Genomic DNA, 23,079 nt, shown 5'->3' with positions numbered 1-23,079 from the left:
CCCCCTAAAAAAAAGCTTCACCTTAATAATTTAATTTTTTAAAATATGCCTCGTGCTAAAAATAAGTTACATTTTTCCTTACCGGAACAAAAGAATCAAATGGATCTTTCTCCCGATTTTCAATAGCTGAAATAGTTTTCAACCAGAAGAGGTAGCTTGAAATATCAGACATTTCAGAATGCTTCATACTGAAAGCTGGAAGATTAGTAGGACTGAGGTGAGACAGACTTGCAAAAGGAGGACTTTGGCTGTGTTACATAAAATTCTTAATTAGATCCTCGGTACAAATTGCTATCCTAAGAACAAAAAGTTAATCAAAAAGCCTCACTGGAAGGATAGGAGGGCAAGATTAGAGAGAGACAGCTGTTTCAGTTTAGGATAATTGTGCAACTGCCAATTAGATGTTGTTCCACTATTCATAAGTGAAAATACTTGTGTGAAAATTTAAATGTTCCCTTTGCATAATTTGGAATTAAACTGTTCACTGCTTTTCCTCAGTGGGACTCAGGAGATCTCCCTATATTTATATTCTAATACAGCAAGCACCTGTCAGACCCCTTAAAATCAAAGCAAAATATATTAATTAAAAGAGGGAAAAATCAAATGGTACCAAATACAGAACTGGAATGGGTTTTAAGGACTTTTGGTGACAAACCAGTAGAATCAACCTACAGAGATTTTCTTACTGTGATTAAATCCAGCAAAACTACCCTAACATCCACAGGTCAGGGATGGATGATATCTCTCCCAAAGGATTCTGTTCCAGCCTCCACTGCCAAGGGGACGTTATACAACTGAGATCTGAACCTGCTGAGGTTTAGCTTCCCTGCACTCATGGGTGCCATTATCACACAGCAGAAATTACAGGACTTCAGGCCCTTAGTGGGGACACATTTGCTTTACCCTTGGTAGAATTCAGAGACACAGAAATCTTGGCTATTTTAATATGGTTAGGATTTTAGTGACCACCTCTCTTTGGGAGGCAGAGGGTACAGTGTACATGTGTGCTGTCTGCACAAAGACTGACATGACACAGATTTTCTGGAACTAGATGTCACTCTTAGCCAAAGAAGCTTTAAAACAAATCCAAATGTCAGAGTTGCTGGGCAGGAATGATAAAATCAGGTAGGAAGGATGAAATGCTGGAAAGAACAACATTTTTATTCTCTGATTCCTCACCTTCACATAAGATCAAAAGGAGGTAGAAAGTAATTACTTGTGGAAAAGGGGAAGGGGTGACAGGAGAGAGACAGGAACTAGTAAGAATTGAAAAAGCATAGCAAGTTTAGCAACCAATGCTCAAAAAAACAAAAGACAAAAAAAAACCAAAAAAAGGTTTTATAGTATAAAAATATTTTGTTTCATAACATAAAATTATTTCATGGTACAGCACAAGTACATAAAATATATCACAGGCATAAAAGTAAACAGCCTAAGTTAAAAACCGTTTTATTTTTGTCACAAGCAAACCAGTTTCTGAAAAGACCAAAAGAAGTCTGCAAGAAAATCTGTGCAGTTTTGCAGAGTGGAGGTGAAGAAAGCAAGACTGAGATCTGTCAAGCCAATATTGCTTTTCTTTGGTCAATGAGAAAATTCTATATTAATATATATGTTGAAAAAATACTTCAGTATTAACTAAAATGCCATACACTTCAAAGCATATTTCAGAAAAAAAAAACAACAAACTGATTTGACAAAATGAACTAGAAAGGTTAATTTAGTGGAAATTTCTGAAATATGTGAACTGTATCTAGCAAGGAGCAGGTAACCTTTCCTTTTAAGACTCCTTCCATAAACACTCAGTACATTATTTAGAATAATGGCTTGAAGAGACCTTTGGCTTTACCCAGTTCTGTTTCTATCATTTCCTAACACCATCAGTGCTACTTGCTTCTTAAAAAAGTGGAAGACTTAGAAGTGGGAGCATAAATTATTAGTCAATTCTTAGTTAATTTCAACAGCTAAAGATAGATCTGTTACCTTTTTAGGACATAAAATGGGTCCCTTATTGTGAAAATGGTGACAGCAGTTTGTTTGTGCTCTTTCTTAATGAGCTCATAAAATAAAGTTTGGTTTACAGAGTACCTTGTCCTGTAAATTTGAAGGACTTAAATGGACCATGACAGAGACAGCTGAGCCCATCAGCCAAGCTGGTGGATTCTCTATGAAAACATATTTAATAAAAGATAGAAAATGCTTAGGAGGAGGAGAGAATGCAGAAACAAGTGGACTAGAGGAGTAGGAGGTACTGGCTGGCAGAGAAGGCAGAGCCCCAGAGGGGCTGCAGCCATGGATGACCCACACTGGTGAGGAGAAAATGAGTAAGAAAGAAGAAGCAGTGGATTAAAAGCATGAGAAAGAAGAAGCAGCAGAGAGAAACCTCTACATCATTAATAGATGGTAGAACTAGGTAGTCATAGCTGGGCTTGATGTTCCTAAAGGCCTCTTCCAACTGGAAGGATTCTGTGATCCTGACCTCACCTCCAACATCACCAGAGCTACCAAGTGTAACCTGCAATGATAACAAGGAGGGAAGAGTGGTGTCTGCAGTGAATCTGAGGCTGGGAAAACCAGAGGAGAGATGGTTTCCCTAACTCTTTTTTGTTTCTCAATACCCATCTCCGTAATGAAATGTTTTTATTGGTTGATAATAAATTATGTTACCCACGTTGATTCTGGTTTAACTGTGAAAGCAACTGGTGAGTAACTTCCTATTTTTATTTCAATTCATGAGCTTTCCCACTCCTGATCTTCCTACCTCATTCGTGCCCTGCTGCAGGAGCAAGGAGTGAGCAATTATTTGGGTGCCTGGCTTCCAGCTGGGCCAGCTCACCACAAGCTGATCTATGACACTTCCAGCTAAAGCACATTCAGGAGACTTTACATCACATTTTAAAAAACAGCTTATAGAATACCTAAAACTTTTTTGGTATCTCTGGAAAACAAGAACAGGCATCTATACCTCAGCTCAAGAAAATGATCACAAAATATGAATACAGGACTCATAATGAGTAGAAATCAGAGTATCACAAAAGCTGATGTAACTACATCAACTAACAGCTCATACAGTTTATACATAAGCTCATAACTTTCCTAGGTTCCCCTTGTGTATTACAGGAAAAAGAGGATTCTGGGTTCCTTTATCACTTATACGTGTAATGCCATTTTAAATGATATTTATTTATATGAAAACAAATACTGCTATCAATCAAGTAAGAGTTAAATAATTCAAACAGTAAGACTACTTTTTTATAATTTGATATAACAGATCAGCTGGGAATACCCCACTATATCTTCAGCAGAGCAATTTAGAAAGTACTTAACTGTACCTCACCCATTTACATCTTTCCAACTGGATTGCTCCTTCCTATGAAACATTAATTTTTTAGAAATAAATTATAGTAGACAATAGCTTTAATAAAGCTTTGTTGGAGTTTTGCCAATGGGTTGTATACAATCCCCTAATACATTAGGAACAAAAGATTGAGGTAAATGAGTGGTTCATTCTATAAGTATTTTACATTAGAAGAATTATTACAATTAGAACAATATAGCCATGCAGTTGTACATATGATTTCATTTATTTATGACTGTAGAAATGCATGTGGATTTCTGAATGCACATGCATGTGCAAGTCTGAATGGCTTTGGTTGTTGGCCTTGAATTTTCAGTCAAAAGGAAGTAAGAGTTGTATAGAGATTGCTGACTTCCAGCCTGATATTCTTGCATCATAGTGGCTGAACTTTTGCATCCCATGATCACAAGAAGTAATACTGCTTTATAAGACTTCTAGATCAACTGAAATCCTACTTCACTAACTTTTCCCACTAGTGTTGCAGTAGTTAAAGATGAATCATTGCAGCTATTAGAATTGACTTCTGTGGCCTTCAAACTCCTTTGGTGGTTTGAATCTGAGTGCACGATGTCTACAAAAATACAATTTTCTTTCCTCCTCTAACCTACAAATTTTGTTACTGCAGTTTCAAGATAAATGAAGAATTTTATATAAATACATGAGTAGCATTTCTATGTATTTGATATATTCAGCTTTGAAAGCATCTAATTATTTTTTTATTTAAATTCTGACAGTTCACATATCAGATGGATTTTGTAAGGATTTTTCTTCTTTTTCTTTACTTTTACATAAAAATGACAATGATAATAACATGAACTAAAAAGCCACACATCTGATAATTCAATCTCATTGTAGCTTAAACACTGCTTTGGTCCCAGTTCAGCAGAGGACTTAAATTTTGTGTGGACTTCATCATTCAAAGCATTATCAGTAGTGCCAATTCCCACTCATATAGATGGTTTCAATGTGTTCAGGGAACAGTTCTAAGCACTGTGCTGAACTGAGTCCACAAAGTTTTCACTTTCCTCACTACTGGCATGGCTTCTTATTTAATTTCTGCTTTTCAGATATTCCTGAAGAAGTTAAGAAGTTTCCAATATCTGTCATGGATTTTTTCTTACGTTTGCAGTATTTTCTCCTCTTATTCCAAATTTACCAATTTACTAATACAAGAACTGGTTAAACTGTGTTCTCCAGCTCTGCACAGTGAGGAGCAATGAGGTCAGCTCAAGATGCTGAAGCAATCATCCTGTGCTTACAAAAAGACCTGAAGAAGTAGTGCTGGTTGAGTAATTTCATTTCACCTGCAAGCCAATGTCCATCACCCCAAGAGTACAGCACTTCCTTTAGCTGAACTTTCTCATAGATCAAATGAGCTGAGGCAAAGTAACCAACTTCAGCAAAGACATCACTAACTACTGCAAATCTTTCTTTAGTAACTTGGAAAATGAATAACCTCAAAAAAATCCATGAAGTCACTGAAATTCACAGCAAGGGGGCTGGGCTTGACACCACACCTCCACAATGGTCAGGGGCAGCAAAGGCTCTTAGAGGTCCAGTGGAGAGCACAGCTGTGCCAAAAGCCAGCATAAATTAGCTGAAAATCAGAGTACTTCAACAAAAAGAATAGGTTGGTGCAACTCAGCAGTTGTTTACAGGACTAAACTATAAAAAAGGAGTTGAAAATTCAAACTCCCCTCTGTTTTATGCACAATCCATAAAATGTGTGTTAACTTCTCTGCCTCAGCCTTCCCAGACCTCACTCACAGATGTATCAGCAAACAAAAGAATCATACAGCTCTCCCTTCTGAGGAGCTCTAAGTGTCACAGTATCAGGCTGTAGTGACATCTGGAGAAAATAAAACCAGAATGAATTTTGCTTTGATCATCTTTCCTATCCCTGGCTATTTGTTGTCCACCAACTAATACTGCAAATTATGAAACTTCCTTCAACTTTGCAGATTTATTGTTGCTATTATTAGTTATAAAAACAAAACCAGGCTTCTTTATCCCTCGCCTCCCTGCCACCAAATGTTTCTGATATGGCACTTGTGTTCCCTTTTGCATTTTTCTGCTTTGTAAGATTTGCTGAACCCTAAAGTGTAAGAGTTAACATGATGAAACAGAAACTGGCAGAGAGTACATTAAGTTTATTTTCACCTGAGGATAAATCCTGGCAAGTGAACCACAAGAATGAAGACTTCCATCTGGAAACAAGGCAAAGAGCATCCAGGTAAACCCAGTAATTCCACTGTTTTGGCAGGCACCCAAAAATGTGAAAATACAGATGATATATGAAAAAGAATTATCTAGAAGTAATGGGTCTCTTCAAAAAGAAGAAAGGGGCAAAGGTGAGAAGAAAAACAGGTTCCTCATTTCCCCAGTACCCAAACATGTTTTGAAAGGGCATTACACAAAATGAGCAGAAGACAACCTTTTGGTTAGAGATGACAAGGGCTACCATCAGAAGTTACAAGGACCCAAGTACTATGACTCTGAAGAGCTTTTTATGTTGTGACTATTCAGCAGAGTATTTTGCAATTCTGCATTTTTCATCCACTACAAAGAGCTGATTCATTCCTTTCTGTATTCTCTGTATGATTATCATTATGTTTTCTTTCTTTGTACATGGTCTAGTTTAGCTGATAGACATCAACCAGTGCTTAAAACCAAATCAACTAGGTGTGATAACCCCAATTTTTTCAGCACAAATTATTTAAAGAGTAATGTATCAGTTCCAAGTTTGTGCTGACTACATAAACTTAAATGCATCTCAGTATAAACAAAAGATCCACTGAGAATACTGACAACTCAAAGAAAAAAAGAACTACAAAAGGCAGTATTTTTAAGACTTACGCCTGCAGAAGTCATCAGATTGCTACAACTTGCAATGGCTGAGCAAGATAATAACTGCCCCAGAGGCAACTGAAGTATAATCATTACTCTGCTTATTATATATATTACGTCTACATGTGGCACATTACAGAAAAAGTATGTTACAATCAAATAAAAATGTAACAAACTGGTATTGCCCTTATATTTCTGTACTTTAAAATCATTAAAGGTTTAAATAAAAATGATAATAGCCTCTAAGCATTTTCAGAGTTGCTGAAAATTATGTAGGCCAAGATTTTTAGAAACACTCAATTATCAACATGTTCAGTGGATGTCTAGCTGAGTGACTGTTTCTAAAAACTAGACTCCTTGAAAGTGTGATGTGGCACCATCCTCCCCCATCATCTTCTAATTTCCATCTCAGATTTTGCCTGTGTCTCTATCCAGTTGTTACTGGTTATTCACCTGCAGACAATTTTTACTCATAATCAATCTCTTGATACTGCTATTCTACTCTGAATATGCAATGCTAAAAAGCAGTTCCTGAAAAGGTAAATCAGTGCCTAGTGAGGAAAGAAGGTTCCCAAGAACTGAATGAATATCATTACTGAAAAAGTTTTCATGTCTTTCATATTCAAATACATACACATTAGCAGGATGCGTAGCCAGGAAAATTTTCATCAATAAACTGTTGAAAAGTAAAACAATAGAGATGTGTCTTTTCTACAGACTTAAGCACTTGACTCTAAACCTATGCTTGAACAAGCTGGTGATGCACAAAAACCAAAGACTATTCAGAACACAGTAGGAAACTTGACAGCATCAGCCTCAGAGAGAATGTCAGACCAGGGCTCTGGTTTTTTTACTGCCTTCTTATTGGATATCTAGGTAAGAATTTCAGGTTGTTCTTTCAAAATGTCATTGGCTTCTTCAAGTCTATCTGCCTGACTGCAGGCTTACAGACCTAAATTCAGCTGAGACAAATGACCTGTGACAAGTGACTTCTGTACTCATGACTACAAGATTTCAAGAGGTGTCAGGTGAAGATAGAGAGAAAACAGAAAGGGAAAGAGAAAAGGTGTCTGCAAAACTCCCATTTCCTAAGTGAAACATTTTTTTTTCTGATTTCTTGGGGGCAGCAAAGAGGCTGATACATGTTTCTCCACTTAGCACAGGGAGTCCCCCAAGCACTACTGGGCTGTCAAATCCAAAATGCACACACCTGATCTCACATGAAGTGTGAATACCCTTGAAAGAGGCAGCTGTCTGCTATCTTCTGGGGCACATCCCTTGCCACAGGCTCCAGCTCTCAGCCTTGTGCTGGTGCTACAAACTGCAAGTGGACATCAAGCTGAGCCATGTAATAGGTCTCTCAAATACCTTTTTATTTTTATAATGGCTCAACTCTGGCATATCAGTTCTTTGAGCTCAGAACACAAACACATAAAGCAGCACAATGAAGGAAGCAAAGTGGAGGGCCAGTACCCCATTCCTTTGGTAGTCACTCTTTAGTGGAACATTTTAGTGGAACATTTAGTGGAGCATTTCTCCTTCACACAGCTGTCAAAAATCACACATTTCACAAAAATAGACCCTGAAAAATGGAGATCTTAGACCTTAATCACATTTTCAATAAATATTTAATGTGCTCAGCTATCAGGTAAGTGAATAAATAGCAAAGGTTTCTGTAAGCATGAACGCAGTAAATACCAGTGACAGAGGGAGGAAATGTTTATCAGAATTTTAAAAATAAACACGTGTAATCATGGAGTCTCAAAAACCTCTGTTTAATTTTTTTCATATCTAAGTGCAGCATAACTGCTCTGTGATACCAGTAACTGGAATCCTATGGCACTACTCCATTTTGCTCTCATATGAAATGCATGATGAAAATATTTTGTCTGATGTTATATTTGACCAATTATATGAGCAATTTCAGCTGCTGAAGTAACTTGCTTCTCCTTGTACAATACTTTTAATCAGAAAGTTAAAACTCCATATATGTGAAACAAGACCAGATGTTATTTTGCAAAACTGGATTTTGTATTGCATTCATAGCTGGCTCCCCTGACTTAGAAGAAAGCTTATACTAGAACTGGAATTTACAAAAAGGATTATTTTGTTTGGTTTTCTGATGTTCATTTTAGATATTACAGAACTGGTATTCTGAATAAATAAAGAAGTTCTTTTTATCCCTGTATTTCCAGCTTTCAAAGCAATAGGAGTTTTTGAAATTAGGTGACAATTGAGCTGATTCATCTGATTAACTGCAGTAATTTATATATAAAAAAAAAACAACACAAGAAACCAACCAAAGAAAAAAAGCCACCCCTAAAAACAACTCCCCTAAAGAGTAAATTAATATACATTCTTTATTTTATAAACTCTATTGTAACAATTTATGTCTCCTTTCAAAACAAACAGTTCTTAAAAGTAGTTCAATCTATAATTCTTTTTGGCTTTATTTTTATTTTTTTTATTTTTTACTATTTTTATATTTATTAATTTATTATTTTTATTATTTTCATTATTTTAATAATATTTTAATAATTATTATTAATTTTTTTATTATTTTTATTTTTATTATTACAAAAGCCTCATGGAGACATCAGGAAACAGAGAGCTAAATGAGCAAACTCTGTAAATGCTGTTATTACTACAACCAGAAACTCCCTTTGAGTTTCTTTGTAGGGAACTCTGACATTTTCACAGTTGATTCAAATACCACAGAAGAGCAGAGGCAGCCATTTCCAGAAGAGAAATAAATTTTCAGGTTGTGTCTTCAACTCATGCCAAAATAGCTGAGACAAATTCTATCTCAATATTAGCCATTGCTCAACATCCAGCTATCACATATTGTTATCATCCTTTACTTATGTTCTTTTGATTAGACCAAAACAACCTTGATGATATGCTATAAATATTTTACATCTTTGAATGCCTGATTTATATGTCGTGGTACATTAAATAGAAAGCACAACCAGGGTAGCAAATCTTCCTCTCACCTTAAGCAAGCTATAAAACAACCTTTTTAGTTTTCTTCCTTTTAATTCAGAGATGATTCAGTCTATCAGTCCTACTGACATGCCACAAAACAGTTCCAGCAATCTATAACCTCATAAGTCAGTGTAAGTGGCTGGAAAACTAAAACCCTCTTGTGTGTCTTGTGCCACAAGAGTAATACAGGATAAGATCAAAGGCTTTCCTTTGGTGTGTGTTCCTGTGATGGTAAGGAGCTTGTTAGGTGAAAATGCCTGGATATTCCCAGGAAAGGGTTATATATCAAATCCAAAATGCACACACCTGATCTCACATGAAGTGTGAATACCCTTGAAATTATAGAAATATATATTATAATTATAGAAAAAGTTAAAAACAAAAAAATAAAACCAAACAAACAAACCCCAAACCAAAACCAAACCAAACAAGCAAACAAACAAACAAAAAAAAAAAGCAAGAAAAAACTGTTTTGAATCTCTTTCGCCTCTGACAGTCTGATCTGAGGGTAATTCCCTTCAGTTCTCAATGTGGTGAACAATTTAGAATGGGTAAATACTCATGACAAATATTAGAGAAATTTTTCAATAGCAGAAGGTAGGTCAGAGCATTTGTGGCCGATGCTACAAACAACCTCCTTCCAAAATCTGTGATTCCCTTCCCAAAGCCCCTCTCATCCTCCAGAAGCCAAATTATGTGTCAAGAGGAGAAAATGTTCTTGGCTTTTTGAGGCACCAGGATGGGAGGCTTTGAAACATGAGATTAATTAAATACAAATCTAAATATGGTGCAACAAATCATGTAAATTAAGCATTTACATACTTATGGCTGAAAAATCAGCAGGAGCCAAAATGTTTGTAGATAAACCATAAATCATTACAACTGTTAATTAATGCAGTACATAGCAAGTATTTCCTTCTCAGTGTTCATTTTAAAGTACACAGAAGACCTAGCATACAAATGCTTTTATGATCTGTGTAACTATGCCTATTAATCAACTACCTGCGTTGCCACTTTAAATTATGTATTATCAAAAATATTAAGTGATGAAAGATTTGATATGTTAAGAGACAGAATAATATACAACAAAGTAAAAATAATGCCCAATATTTCTTTATTCCCAATGGTCTTTGCAAAGCAGTGCTACATTATCAGTCCAGGCAGAGGTGGCTGAACTCCCCCTTGAGGCACTGGGGACACTGGAATGAGTGACACATCCCCAGGTTCATGAGTCCACAGACCACAAAGCCTTTTTTTCCTTTTTTTTTTTTTTTTTTTTTTTTTTCCCTCAACCTGGATGTTAGACCAAATGTGCCTCTATATATTTAGATTACAGTCTTTTAATGACACACCATGTCCATCTTTTAAATCAGAATCATGTGAATCATCTTTACACTAAAGTCTTTGCCAACAAATATTGAAGGTTTCATTTTATAGCTGAGTGGGAACTGTCCCTACATGCTAATAAGATTGATAACTTGAATGCAGGAGACTCAAAGCCCATCGCAGCCACTCTTTTGCCTCCTTTTTGTGCCAAACATAACTTCATTATTATGAATTCAGTATTATCAATGCTTTTTTTTGTTTGTTTTGGTAGAAGAAATAAGTTAAGCATGAATATTAAAGCATCATGTTTCCTAAAGCAGCTGTCCTGGGAGGATGTCAGATGTCAATGTCACCCAGAATGATGTAGACTTCTCAAAGTCCTTTGTCAGTAAGTGGGACTGGATGCAGGAATCATTAGAACAGTATTATTCATCTTGTAAAAGAACATGTTGACTGCTTTTGTATTTCTGCTTCAAAACATTGTCAGCAGTCTGTGCAGCTGTCACTTAAAAGATGTACAAATTAGTGTACTTCACAAGTGCAGCACAATGATCCACCCAAGGCAAGATACTGAATTAACATGTGTCTTCCTAAAGCTTTGGAGCTACCATCTAAATTCACTGATAAGAGTACACCAGCTTCAGAGTGAACTTCTTCCTCCATCAGAAATTGCCCAGTTGCTCCTCTCTGTTTTATCCCTCTTAACAGTGTCAAAGTTAAACCCAATCTAACTCTTGACTCATGACATTTAGCTCTCAATAGGCTAGCCTTGAAGATTATAAAAAGAAGTTTAAAAGCCAAATAAACAGCATTATTTGGCTTTCCTTTAACTGCTATTTTAATGGCACTTGAACACACTAAATTGGATCTATTGGAAATAACTCTATGTTCCTCCACTGCCGGGAGTGACTTGGCAGCAGAATGATCAGTTGCATGTGGGAATCTGTGAACCTGGAAGGAGTAATCTAAGCTTTCAAAAACACAACTGATGACAAATCGTTTCTCTAGACTGCAAGGAGAGCCAGTATCTCTTGGTATAAACCTTCTGCTTTAGTACTGTAGGAGAATGCCTGGAAGCCTTAGCTCTCACCTCATCTCAGCGTGCAAAACCCTCTCAAATGCTATACTGAAATTTCAGCACTGGCAACAAAGGCCTTCAAAGACAAAAGACCAATCCCAGCTGATATTTCAGAATTTGTCCACTTTTTATACTACAGACAATACACTAGAGAATATAGGGCATTACATTATTTTTGTCCTTTTTTAAGTCATGTCACATTTATAACTAGGGTTTAGCTCACAAGGCTTTCTACCAGGTAACAAAATAGCTCAGTGGTGCTATTTCTTTCAAAACCTTTCTTTTGATATTGCTGGAAAAAACCAAACAAACAAAACCCAAACCACACAAACAAATAAAAACAAACAAAAAAACCACAAAAAAATCACCAACAATGACATTGACAGTAAACTATGTAAAAATATGTCTAAATTTACATTTTTATGTAAGTTTTCAAAAAAAACCACATGTATGCATTTTTTGCATATGACACATCCAGAATACCACCTGATACGAGATTTCAAAATAGAAAATTTCAAAACAGAAAGGCCAAAAATTTAAGAGCAAAGTGAGTTGGATGAGTTAAAGTGGAATCCAATATTATCTTTGGAATTGGGGAATGGCCAAAGATGGGAATTCCACTTCTACCTCTTCCTTCTCCTTTAATAGAACCATTTTCATCTCTAGGAATCCCAAAACATACAGTTGCACACATATTGGAAAGGTGTTCAGAGAAGGCCCTCTTTCATATTGACCACACAAAGTAAAATTTATACCTTGGACTTCTTAAACCAAACACAGAATCTGAATCTCTCAATTTCCCCTTCAACCTATAACCAGGGTACTAGAGACTCCCTCTCTCTGTTCTGCACAAAGAATAACAGTTCATTGCACACCTTCAGCTACAGATTATGATACATTTCTGATCCAATTAATCAATGGATTACATGTGCCATCAGTCTTTATGTGCCAACACAGAAAGTACATCCAGTGTTACTGATTTCACTCACATCTTTCAGTTAGCATAACAATGACCTTATATATGAAAGCACTAAATTAATCACAGAGATTATATGATAGAGCTAACCAGTGTACTGCATAGAGTCAAAAAAAAGACCAGCCTTGCCCATTTACTTTTTTTTTTTTTCATAAAGGAACCAGAACTGTAAATGAGTTTGCCAAAAAGGGCTGAAAGTAAAGAAAAAAGAAAATTAGGTCTTCAAATTAAACTTTAGTCTAAGTCTCTACCTCTGGTCAACTCACTTTCAAGATTAAGAGTTCTTTCTATTGTGGGGTGGTTTTTTTTGTATTTGTTGTAATTCCAAATTAATTTATACTTGGATATATAGAGAGCACTTTTCTACACACAACTGATCACGAAAGTAGAAGCAAACACAAACATGCAAGCTAGCAAAGCAGAATTTCCAGCACACTTAAAATATTAATAATACCAGGGTGCTATTCTTTGCTCTGACATACTATAGAAGAAGGAACTGGTAAAGAAAATGGACCTATGTCCTCACTTATAAAAATCAACATTTTATCAGGACCAGGATAACAAAGTGTACATTAGTAACAGCTGTCTAGTAGACACTCTAGGAATTAAAGACCTGTGTATTAAATTCAGTACTAAATTCAGTGCTAATCAAGAAGCAGTTTTTCCAAAGTGTTAAGGAAGCATCCTATGGTTGAAGAAGGAAGTCTCCCTGACAAAATATCAAGCAAAAGGAAAATCTGCTCAAAACCTTACAGAAAAAAAACTCTACAGCTTTGAAGCTGTCACTACCTTATTTATTATCACATTTACATTTAATATGGAAATTTCAACTAAATTTTCCTGGGTTTTTTTCTTTTTTTCTCTCTCTCTTTTTTTTTTTTTTTTTTTTTTTTTTTTTTTTAAGCAAATGTAACAATTTCACTGCTTATTTTTGCAAGAAAGACAACAATTTTCCCAATCTTCAGAGCCCTCAGAAAAAATCACTGACTTCAATGTAGCCCTTCAATGTGTTAAAGCGAGCTCTATCTCATTTTTCCATATTGCATCTAAGCAACAGAACTGATAAGATGATTGTCTAATAAGATGATTGTCCCATAGCTTGCACAATGCTTACTTTACACAGAGGAAGAATAGATGATTATTAAAAAAAAAAAAATCTCACAACTTCAGGATATAAATAACACCTAATATTTGCCAAAGTACATCACTCCATCCCTAGGGACAGAACATCAGTTTGATGGATGACATATTGATTCATTATAGGCAGAACTCAATAAAGGGATTTTCCTAAGCAGAATAAGGTATCTGGCTTTAAGAATGTACAGTAAAGAAAGTTTTCAGTGCAGAGTTCAAAATTAAATATAACGTACACCTGAATGACATAATATAAGCACAAGTAGGTGTGATTACAAAGTGACTAAAAATACTGATGTATGTAATTTTACAAGGCATTTATAACTTAAATATTGAAATAGTCTTTGAAATAACCTTTAGGTTTTTTATTTTCTTTTTTTAATTGCCCCCTCATTTTATGAATTCTATCCACTTGAAAACCAAAGAACTCTTCCCTTTTCAGCAACCCTTCAAGCTTTTTTTCCAAAAATAACAATCTTCAAAGCCTAAGAAAATGTTAAGAGATTTTTTATATAATTAGAATTATAGCACAGGCTAGTCCTGTGTTTTATATAGTATTTCAAGATTGCCTTTATTCTGGCATAAATATTCAAATGTGCTTTGTATGTGACAGAAAATGTATAACAGACACTGTAGTCACATGCAATGTTTTGGTCACTCCAAAATACATCAGAAAGCTTAGTTTTTCCACTGTAAAACAGACTGGAGGCAAAAAATGAAGCAATAATTTTTAGTCAACAGAGCATCAATTTTTTTTTAGACCATAAGGCAAGATAAAGTACAGCTACACTATCTGACAAAGCCTTGCCTTTCTGCTTTTCTGTTCAGTGAAAATGTATTAAAACCATTTCCATCAAAAGAATTGATTTAGTCCCTAGAGAGGGTGCACATGTTCAATGTGGGCTAAGGCTACTTAAACTCCAGTGTCTATTATTTCAGTGAGTAAACATATAACCCAAAAATCTATTTCAACACGAAATTCTGCTTTTCTAGTGTGAAATTATGATAAAAGGATTTGGTGTTGACATAATGCAAAGCTTTGAATGAGTTTGAAATTTTTTAAGGGACAAAAGAAAATATGCATCTCTGCAGGAAGTGGTAATGCTTTTTAACAGCCACCATATGAGTGTCACTGTGATTTTTATTTCACAGTGCAGTGTTATCTGGTGTGTTTCTCAGTCCAGTTGCTTACAGTATCCATACACATCCTACACCCTGGTCGGCTTATATTTTAAAATACACTGCCTTGCCATTAAATAAAAATCTACAGATTTGTGAAAGCTCAAGAGCTATTTCATATTTATTAGAACTTTTATTACATTTTGGAGTTCAAAAGAGGAAAAACTGGACACACTTTCTCTTACTGGTAAATCTAACACACACATACTCATGTTCAGTGTTTAAAATATTCTTTTTAACTTCATGCAATATTTGAAAAGACACTGTTTACAGACACAGGCAAAATCCATTACATGAGGGAATAAACACATCATATCTTTACACAACACAATAGAATACAAAGTCTGTAGAACCTGGAGGTAGAAACCAAAACATTTTAACAAGAAAAAACATCCAAGCGGATGCCACAATTTCCACAGGCCACAGAGAATCAATATCCAGACAACAGATATTACCAACCAACAGCTCACGCTTGCATATAATTTTTCCAGAAGGCACCACTAAACATAAATCAAGACACAGTACGAAAAGTTGCCAACACCACCAAACCTCACTTTCTTTCCCTTGAGTATCCTCTAAGTCGCTTGGAGAGTGAAGAATTGGCTCACCTGCACAGGGGGGGACCAGCCGTGGGCACAGGCGCACTCTGACCACCACTCCCCGGGGCTGCCCTGAGCCTTGGCTGGGTATTTATGGGGGCTCTTCCGCACAGTATCCCACAAAGGGACATATTTACTCCTGCTCTGGCTGGCACCCCCATGTCCCCGGGAGGGAAGCGCCTGGGAGCTATACTGGAGCCCCGGAGGATGCTGGTGCCAGTGACAGGCGCAGTGGGCATCCCTGGCTCCGGGAGCCGCGCTCCTGCCGGCATCCGACCCCTCGGACCCCCTGCCGCAGCTCTGTTGCTTGGGAAGGTGCGAGTGCATGGCGCACCCAAGGCTTCTTTTGGGCAGCTTTACGTGAAAATGCTTCTTCCTCCTAGGGGTGAGGTCCTTGGCCGGGGCCTCTCCAGCCCCCTTGGCAGCAGCTTAGCGGCGGGGCATGGCGGGAGCGGGGCGCAGCAGGAGCCGCTGGCCAGCAGCTCTGTGGCAATACCGGAGTCCACTCGCGCAGAGACTTGACAGCATCCCCGCTGCAGGCAGAAGCAATCAATGCTCTGCGTGGCTGGGACGTGAGCCTGCATCCCTTTCTGGATGACAAACCACGGGAGAAAACAAGCAAACAAACAAACAAACAAACAGAGGAAGCTACAAAACAAACAAACAAAACCAAACCAACCAACCAAAACCCACTCTCATAGTTTTCAGGAAGATTTGATCTTTTTTCTAGCTGACCCTGACACAACTGGCAGGCACCCTGCTGGAGCAGATTTATATGTAGAAGCTTTCTGGGCAAAGTGCTTTCTTGTGGAAACAGCATCTAGACAAACTACTGAGAAAGATACCCTGTGCCAATGATCAAAACAGACGCAGGAATGGGTTTTTCCCTGCATGCCTGAGAAGACCTTGTCAACAAAATTGCATCAGAAGATGCAAATGACAAGAACAGGAGGAATTTCATCTGTCCTAAATACTAAACTAGAGCAAAAAAACCTTTGTCTGCATTAATGCACATAAATATAATGGAATGAGTGCAAGAGGCCAGATTTAAAATGAAGGCAACTTTTATAAGTTCTATTGAACAAATTAACAAATCTCCAACAGCCCATCTACATAAATGTGAACGTGTTTATTTGAGCATAAGGTTCAAGATTATGACTGACACATCCTTTTCTCCTTTTTTTTTTTTTTTTTTTTTTTTTTTTTCCCTTTCTTTCCACTCTTTACAAATTCTTTGGTACTTGTCAATGACCCTCTTGGGTTTTTCTTACTAAACTAATATAATACCTTTTCCTTAAATTTTCCTGGAATCTTTAATTGCAAGTATTTTCCTTTTTCTCATAGAAGTGACAGGGGTGTAAAAGGCATGAAATCTGTGCTGACCCTTTAGAATGTCTTAAGAAATTTAGGGATATAATCCAGTCTAAGACGAAGTTTTTAGTCCTTAGGGATTAGTGGATCTTGGACCCCTATACACCTACAATTTTATGAGATTTTATCTTTCTTTTAACTTCAGTCTGTCAGAGAAAATGACATTTCAGAATCCTTTATATCTCTTGGTGATCACCTAGGATTGAAATACACAAAACTTATACTAGTTTTACACGTGAAATGTATAGTTTTACCATTACAAGCAAATTTATATTTAAAGATTTCGAAGACAAAGAGATGACTACGACTATCTGCAGATATATTTCAATGAGATAAATGAATATTTACAAATTCTTAGGAACAATGAAACTTGATTAATTTATTTATTTCCTCCTGAATTACTAATGTAAAATTTCTCAATGCTTACACGTTGCTAAAATATGTAACAATACCAGCTGGCAGAAATTTTAATGAAAAATTATGGCAATGCTCTAACGGTGGGGAAAATATTTTGAGAGCATTGTAATTCAAACTTCTTGCATAACCTGAAGCTAACAGGTTTTAACACTATTTTCATTCAATGTGCTTGTCCCAGGCTCTACTACAATCATGTAGTTTACTGTAGTTTATTCTACTTCTGTAGTTTATGTAGTTTATTCTATTCTATTCTAGTTTTTATTGTAGTTCATTCTAAGTAGTTTATATATTATTATAATGCAAGGTTTATTCAGAAATTTACTGAAAAGCCAAAATCATGCCCTTGGCTTTTCCTCTGACATAACTTGCCCAGCTGCAAATACTCTCATAGCTGTGCATGCAGGAAAGGTCAGTTTAAGTTTGAAAAACCAATATTAATGCACTTCTAAATTGCAGATGTAGATAGAGAAGCCAGCACTTAAAAATCCGAGCTAAGGAAGTCTACAGGGTAGTACTGGGTACATGTAAAGTAAATATAAAGATACATAAGATTGAATCCCTGTTTTTTGCAATTTTACTCAAACATAAGGATAGAAGGTGTGTGAGTTGTCCAGAAATCTGCTTTCCTCTGGCACCCAAGGGCAACTCAACCCTGAGCAACTAAAAACTCATATACCAGAAGATAACCCATATCATTACTGCATCCATAAATAAATAAAAAATCCTACTAATAAATTACTTACCTGTCCACACTTGTTTTAAAAGTTTGTCACTGCCTATGTGACACACAATTCTTGAATATGGGATGTATATTTGCAACTAATTGCTAGAGAACATGGTGAGATGGATTCAAAAAATAATGTCATTTCATCAGCTGTAATTGAACCATTGCATTAGGATGACAGGCATTTCTGGATAAACCTGAATTAACACATGGCTCAAATCCACATGCCCAACCATTGTCTTAATTTGATAATAACTGGTGCACAAAGTAAAACTGAATATTGTACAGTTCACTGTGTGAACTGTGCTTGACCTGATACTGTTGTGGAAAAATCTCGCTAATTTTCTTTTTAAAATATTAAGTAAGCATGACAAAATGGAGCAAATAGATTTAGCTGATATTCTACCAGCACAAATAACTGTAACTGGATTACAGTAATGTTGGACATACACCAAAAATAAACACTAAGAAGATTTTGCTTCAGGCAAAAATGTGCATATGGGAAACAAAATGCATATGGGAAACAAAATTATTAACAGCATTCTGAAAGGGAAGCTAGAACCATGGGTGAAGATGATTTAGATGTAGTAACAGATTTTCCCCTCCAACCATGAATGCAACATTATGCAACTATTAAAATACAGAAAGAAAGAAGTGGAGTGGACCAGCTTATTTAGGTGTCCTAACATTTCTAGAAAGAAAAACAGTGAGAAGAATTTTTAGTATGATAGCAAGGCTACTGAAAGAAGTGGAATGCGGTTTCTTTGCAACAATTTTTTTACGTTTGTTGAAAAGCAATTATGTTTGATTAGAAATGCTACCCTAGTGGTGACATAGACTAGAAAGAAATGTTGTGATTAGTCCAAGATTAGGTAAGTTTAGGCAAGGAGCCAAGGGATCTGGCACAATGCATAACTGTCATAGTGTACCTAGGAAATCTTGGGCAAACTGATTTCCATGACTATTCTATATAAAAAATGAAAAAAAAGCCACTTCACTTAATGAAACCAGAACATAAGAAATAAACATCTGAAATAAAACAGCTCAGTTATTTCTGGCAAGCCTATTCCTCCCTTCCTTCAGAGGGAATACAGGAGAACAACATCAAAAATAAAACAGTAACGGATGAAAAATATAGTAAGAGATGGTTATTAAAATATTTCACTATTAATGAAATTTTGTTGCATATCTGTTAGGAAGAGTTGGATATCTGTCTTTAAGAGTAATATTTTGTTTACTTTAAAAAGTTGTATAATACTTATATCTTTTAGAGTAAAGTTTGAATCTCAAGCCTTGAGGTTTTATACAAAAAATGTCAGCACAGCAAAGAGACCCAGCGCAAGAAATCTGCCTATATGATCAAGGGCATGTTCTTTTTATTTCTATGGGAGGACAGAAAAGCTTAAGGAGTTACAAATGGAAACATATCCATTCACAGTGGTAGCTGCATGTCCGAGGGTTAAAATAAGGACAATAATTTAGAAATCAAGGTAAAATGAAAAAGAAAAATGACAAGGGTTTGGGAGGGAATTACATCAACAGAAGAAAACAATTCTCATCTGGGAATAGTAAGTCAAAGTCAATCATGTCAAAGCTGGTGGAAAACAGAGCAGCAGGTTTACCAATTTCACATCCAAGTGACTCAAAGAATCAAAAAATTGTAGCAAAAGACTTAAATACATGAGCACTTCCATGCCAATACAGAAACGTCTTCTACACAACCTGCTATTTTCAGGTAGTGGTGTGTAATAGCTTGTGGAGTTCTCTCCCCTGGAGAATTCTGTGCCCTTTATTTTGGTGCATTACTTCTCCTCAAACTAGATTAATATAAAGCCATTAGGCAAAATAATTTAGATGGAACTGAATGAAGACCACTTTAGAAAAGACAGATCAGATGCAGAGGACAGGAAGGACAGGAAGGGTTGCTGCAACCTTTGCTTTCCCTGTGTGGGAAATACATAACCACACCTCTATTTCAGATGCTGTAGAGGACAAAGGAACAGGTTCAAGGCTTTCCCAAAATATTTTAAATATAACCTTGAACTTCCACACACTATCACAAGTAACAAAATCCTTTGTTTGCATACCTTAGGCCAGGTAGTTTGTTACAAGCACTGCTGAGTCCAAGGACTTTAGCCTCTTTAATAGCCCTTCAGTTTACAGAGCCTATTACTATCACTTTGGTAAATTTAAGAAATCTTTTTAAGACCTGACTGTTCATTTCCAGCTTGTTAGGAACTGCATTTCATAACTTCAGTATCATTCCAACACTCCAACATAGGTTTGCATGTAAAAAATCCCCAGTATTTAAAGAAATGCTCATAACACAGCTTCAAGTTCAGTTGCATTAAGACATCCAGTACCTGAAACTATTCTTATCTGTCTCTCTGTTAAATCAGCATGTTATTTACTATTGGGGAGTTTTGATACTGAAAGAGAAATTCAACTTTGTGGGGTCTGCATTCAGGTAGTAACCCAAACAGTGAAAGTTTGCCATAAATAACCAGAAAATGTCCACAGATTAAATTAATCAGGAATATTATTGTGCAGTCACAATGTACAGATGTATATACACTGCTGTGATGGATGCACTTGACATCCCTTAGCCAGCAGCAGAAGTTTGGTACAGGCTCCAAAGGAGATAAAGACCTGAGCCATAGCTGGGACAAGAGCTCTTCTAGGAAATCCACGAATGAGCAGAGTGAGCCTGAATCACTGATCATGCATCAATACATGAAAAGTGAGTGTTTTTTCCAAGATTAATTTATCAAGGGTCAAAGAAAGTTGTTGATTCAAGGAGACTCATGCATGGTTGATCTAGTGGGAAGTGTCCCCCCCACGGGACAGGTAGAACTGTTGTTGGAACTGGATGATCTTTAAGGTCCCTTCCAACACAAACCATTCCATGATTATTTGGAGCACCTATAATATTACACCAAATCTGAATGAATTGACCTCAAGGGCAAGGACTGATGGTCTTCTGTAATTCATATATATTTATACTCCAGGACATGAAAATAAATAAACCAACTAACTAAATAAATAAAATAGTGCTATTGGCAGGTAACTTTGGAAGAGTGGACTATACTTTTCCTGAATTTCTGTCTGCTTACTACAAAGCACAGAGCACTATCCTTTATTAAACAGCTACTCTGAAATCATACAAAGAAAACTTCATATGAATGTGAAAGCATATTTTTAACTAGTTCAGAGAAAACCATGAAAGGTTCATCTGCCATTTCAATCAAACATAATTTTATTCCCTCATGACTAATGACTGATTAGTGAACAATTTTTATGCTAAAATAACTTTCTAAATACCTTCTTAAATAGGTATAATGATGGCAAAAATTACATCAGGAAAAAGGAGCATATAATGACTTGTGAAATGAACACAAAGTTTTAGAGGAAGACTTCAGTAAGAATTTGTTGTTGGGTAGAAAAGAGATACAATTACCTGAAATTCGGTCGTTTCATAAAATATTTTGTAATAGTGAGTCTGAGCATATAGTTTTATTTGTAAAGATAATTCCTCTGTTTTCTTTGTTATTTAAATTTGCTAGAAAGAGAGCTACTGAAGTAAAAAGGGAGTTTTCGTTTTCTTTGTAGCCACCCTTTATGTACTGAAACATAGCAGTAAGATCTCTCCTCATCTGCTTCTTGGAAGATGTACTCCAGACCCCAGCTCTTTTTCTCTTGTCTGGACATGATCCATTAACTGGGGATGGGGAACAGCAGGATGAGCTTTTTCCATCACAGCGTTGAAGGTAAACCATACACTGGTCTGCAGTAGTATAAGCATGGAAAAGACATCAATGAAAGTGATTCTTCAATTACTGTGACTATTACAAAAGCACATCTGGTTTGGGCTACCCAGTAACTGAGAGAGATGAACAAACTTAAGAGAGTCCAGTGGAGAGTTAACAAGATGGGCAGGGGAGTGGAGCACATGATCCATATGGACAGGATGAGAAAGCCATTCTTATTGAATGGATGGTTACAGAGGAGCCAGAGTCAGACACTTTTCAGAGCTGCTCAGCAAAAGGCAAGAGACAATTAACAGAAGCTGCAGCAAAAGAAGTGTTCTTAGGTGTTAGGGAAGAAAATTACCATGAATGTGATCAAGCAGAGGAACAGTTTGTCCAGAATATAAAAACCACTAATGGTTACAGAAGTGTTGCAAATGTTTCCCTTACTCAACAAATGCCTCCTAGTATGGAGCATATATTTGATGTTTGGGTGGTCAGGCAGCCTTTGGTGTAGCTGCTTGAGAGACCTATCTAATATAAAACACATTAGAAATTTACCTTAATGTAAATTAAGCTAATTATTTGATAGAAGTGGCAATGGTTTCATACTTCCAAAGACAGCTAGTTGGCAAGAGTAAACTCAGCCTCGATTACCTCATTCTTCCCTCCCAGCTATTTTTTTAAAATCCTGATTGTAGATCTTAGTGGTTGAAGACAAACAGGTCTTGTCTGGAAAACATATCAGGATGCATGGAAGACCTTAAGAGCAGGTTTCAGTCATCCAAAAAAGAAGTTAGAAAGGGAATGTTACTTCATAAGTGGGATCAACATAAATCGTGGGCTCAGCCACAGCAAGCAGATGAGTGAGTAGAACATGGTTTTTGTTTGGGATTGGGATATTTTAATAGAATTACCCTGCAATAAAGGTGCTCACCACAATGTAGCCAATGTAGCAATTATTTCAATTACATTTTTTCTCATACATGTTGTCAATTTACCTGTAAAGTGAAAACATAATGTAGCATTTGGAAGGCAATACTTTAGACTCAGTTCTGTCTCAATCCTGAAAAGCAATTAATTTAATCTCATTTTTAAATTTGCAAGCTCAGTGAAACATTACAACTCATTTAACCAATTTACAATAAACCAAAGTCGAATGATGAGGAAAGGCTCCAATTTTCTTGTCCTTGTAACTCTAACTCTGTTTTACAAACTGCTGAATTATACCATAACCACAACAAAGCTGGACTGGTCACTGAATCAAAGAATGCACTGAACTGCACCTTATCCCTACACTGAGTACAACTAATGAGAAGATGCAGGGAATTGAAGGCCTGTC

At 36.4% G+C, this 23,079-nt stretch overlaps 1 protein-coding gene across 26 annotated transcripts in view; it reads right to left on the bottom strand.

Moving 5' to 3' along the window:
* Nucleotides 1-23,079, bottom strand: part of DLG2 (discs large MAGUK scaffold protein 2) — a 961,231-nt gene that overhangs the window by 410,845 nt on the left and 527,307 nt on the right. For 2 of the 26 annotated variants that reach the window (XM_071732875.1, XM_071732897.1), the window contains exon 1: nucleotides 15,489-16,018. The exons of 20 other annotated variants lie outside the window; for them this stretch is intronic. In XM_071732875.1, the coding sequence (XP_071588976.1) occupies nucleotides 15,489-15,806 (318 nt within the window). In that variant the 5' untranslated portion in view covers nucleotides 15,807-16,018. Of the gene's footprint in view, nucleotides 1-82; nucleotides 192-15,488; nucleotides 16,020-23,079 lie in introns of those variants that run through there. 4 more of the 26 variants (XM_071732927.1, XM_071732944.1, XM_071732859.1 and 1 more) reach the window with 3 other exon arrangements.

Source organism: Heliangelus exortis, chromosome 1 (assembly GCF_036169615.1).
Source record: "Heliangelus exortis chromosome 1, bHelExo1.hap1, whole genome shotgun sequence".
NCBI lineage: Eukaryota > Metazoa > Chordata > Aves > Apodiformes > Trochilidae > Heliangelus > Heliangelus exortis.
Note: the sequence above shows the minus strand (reverse complement) of the source record. Positions and strands in the feature narration are given on the sequence as shown.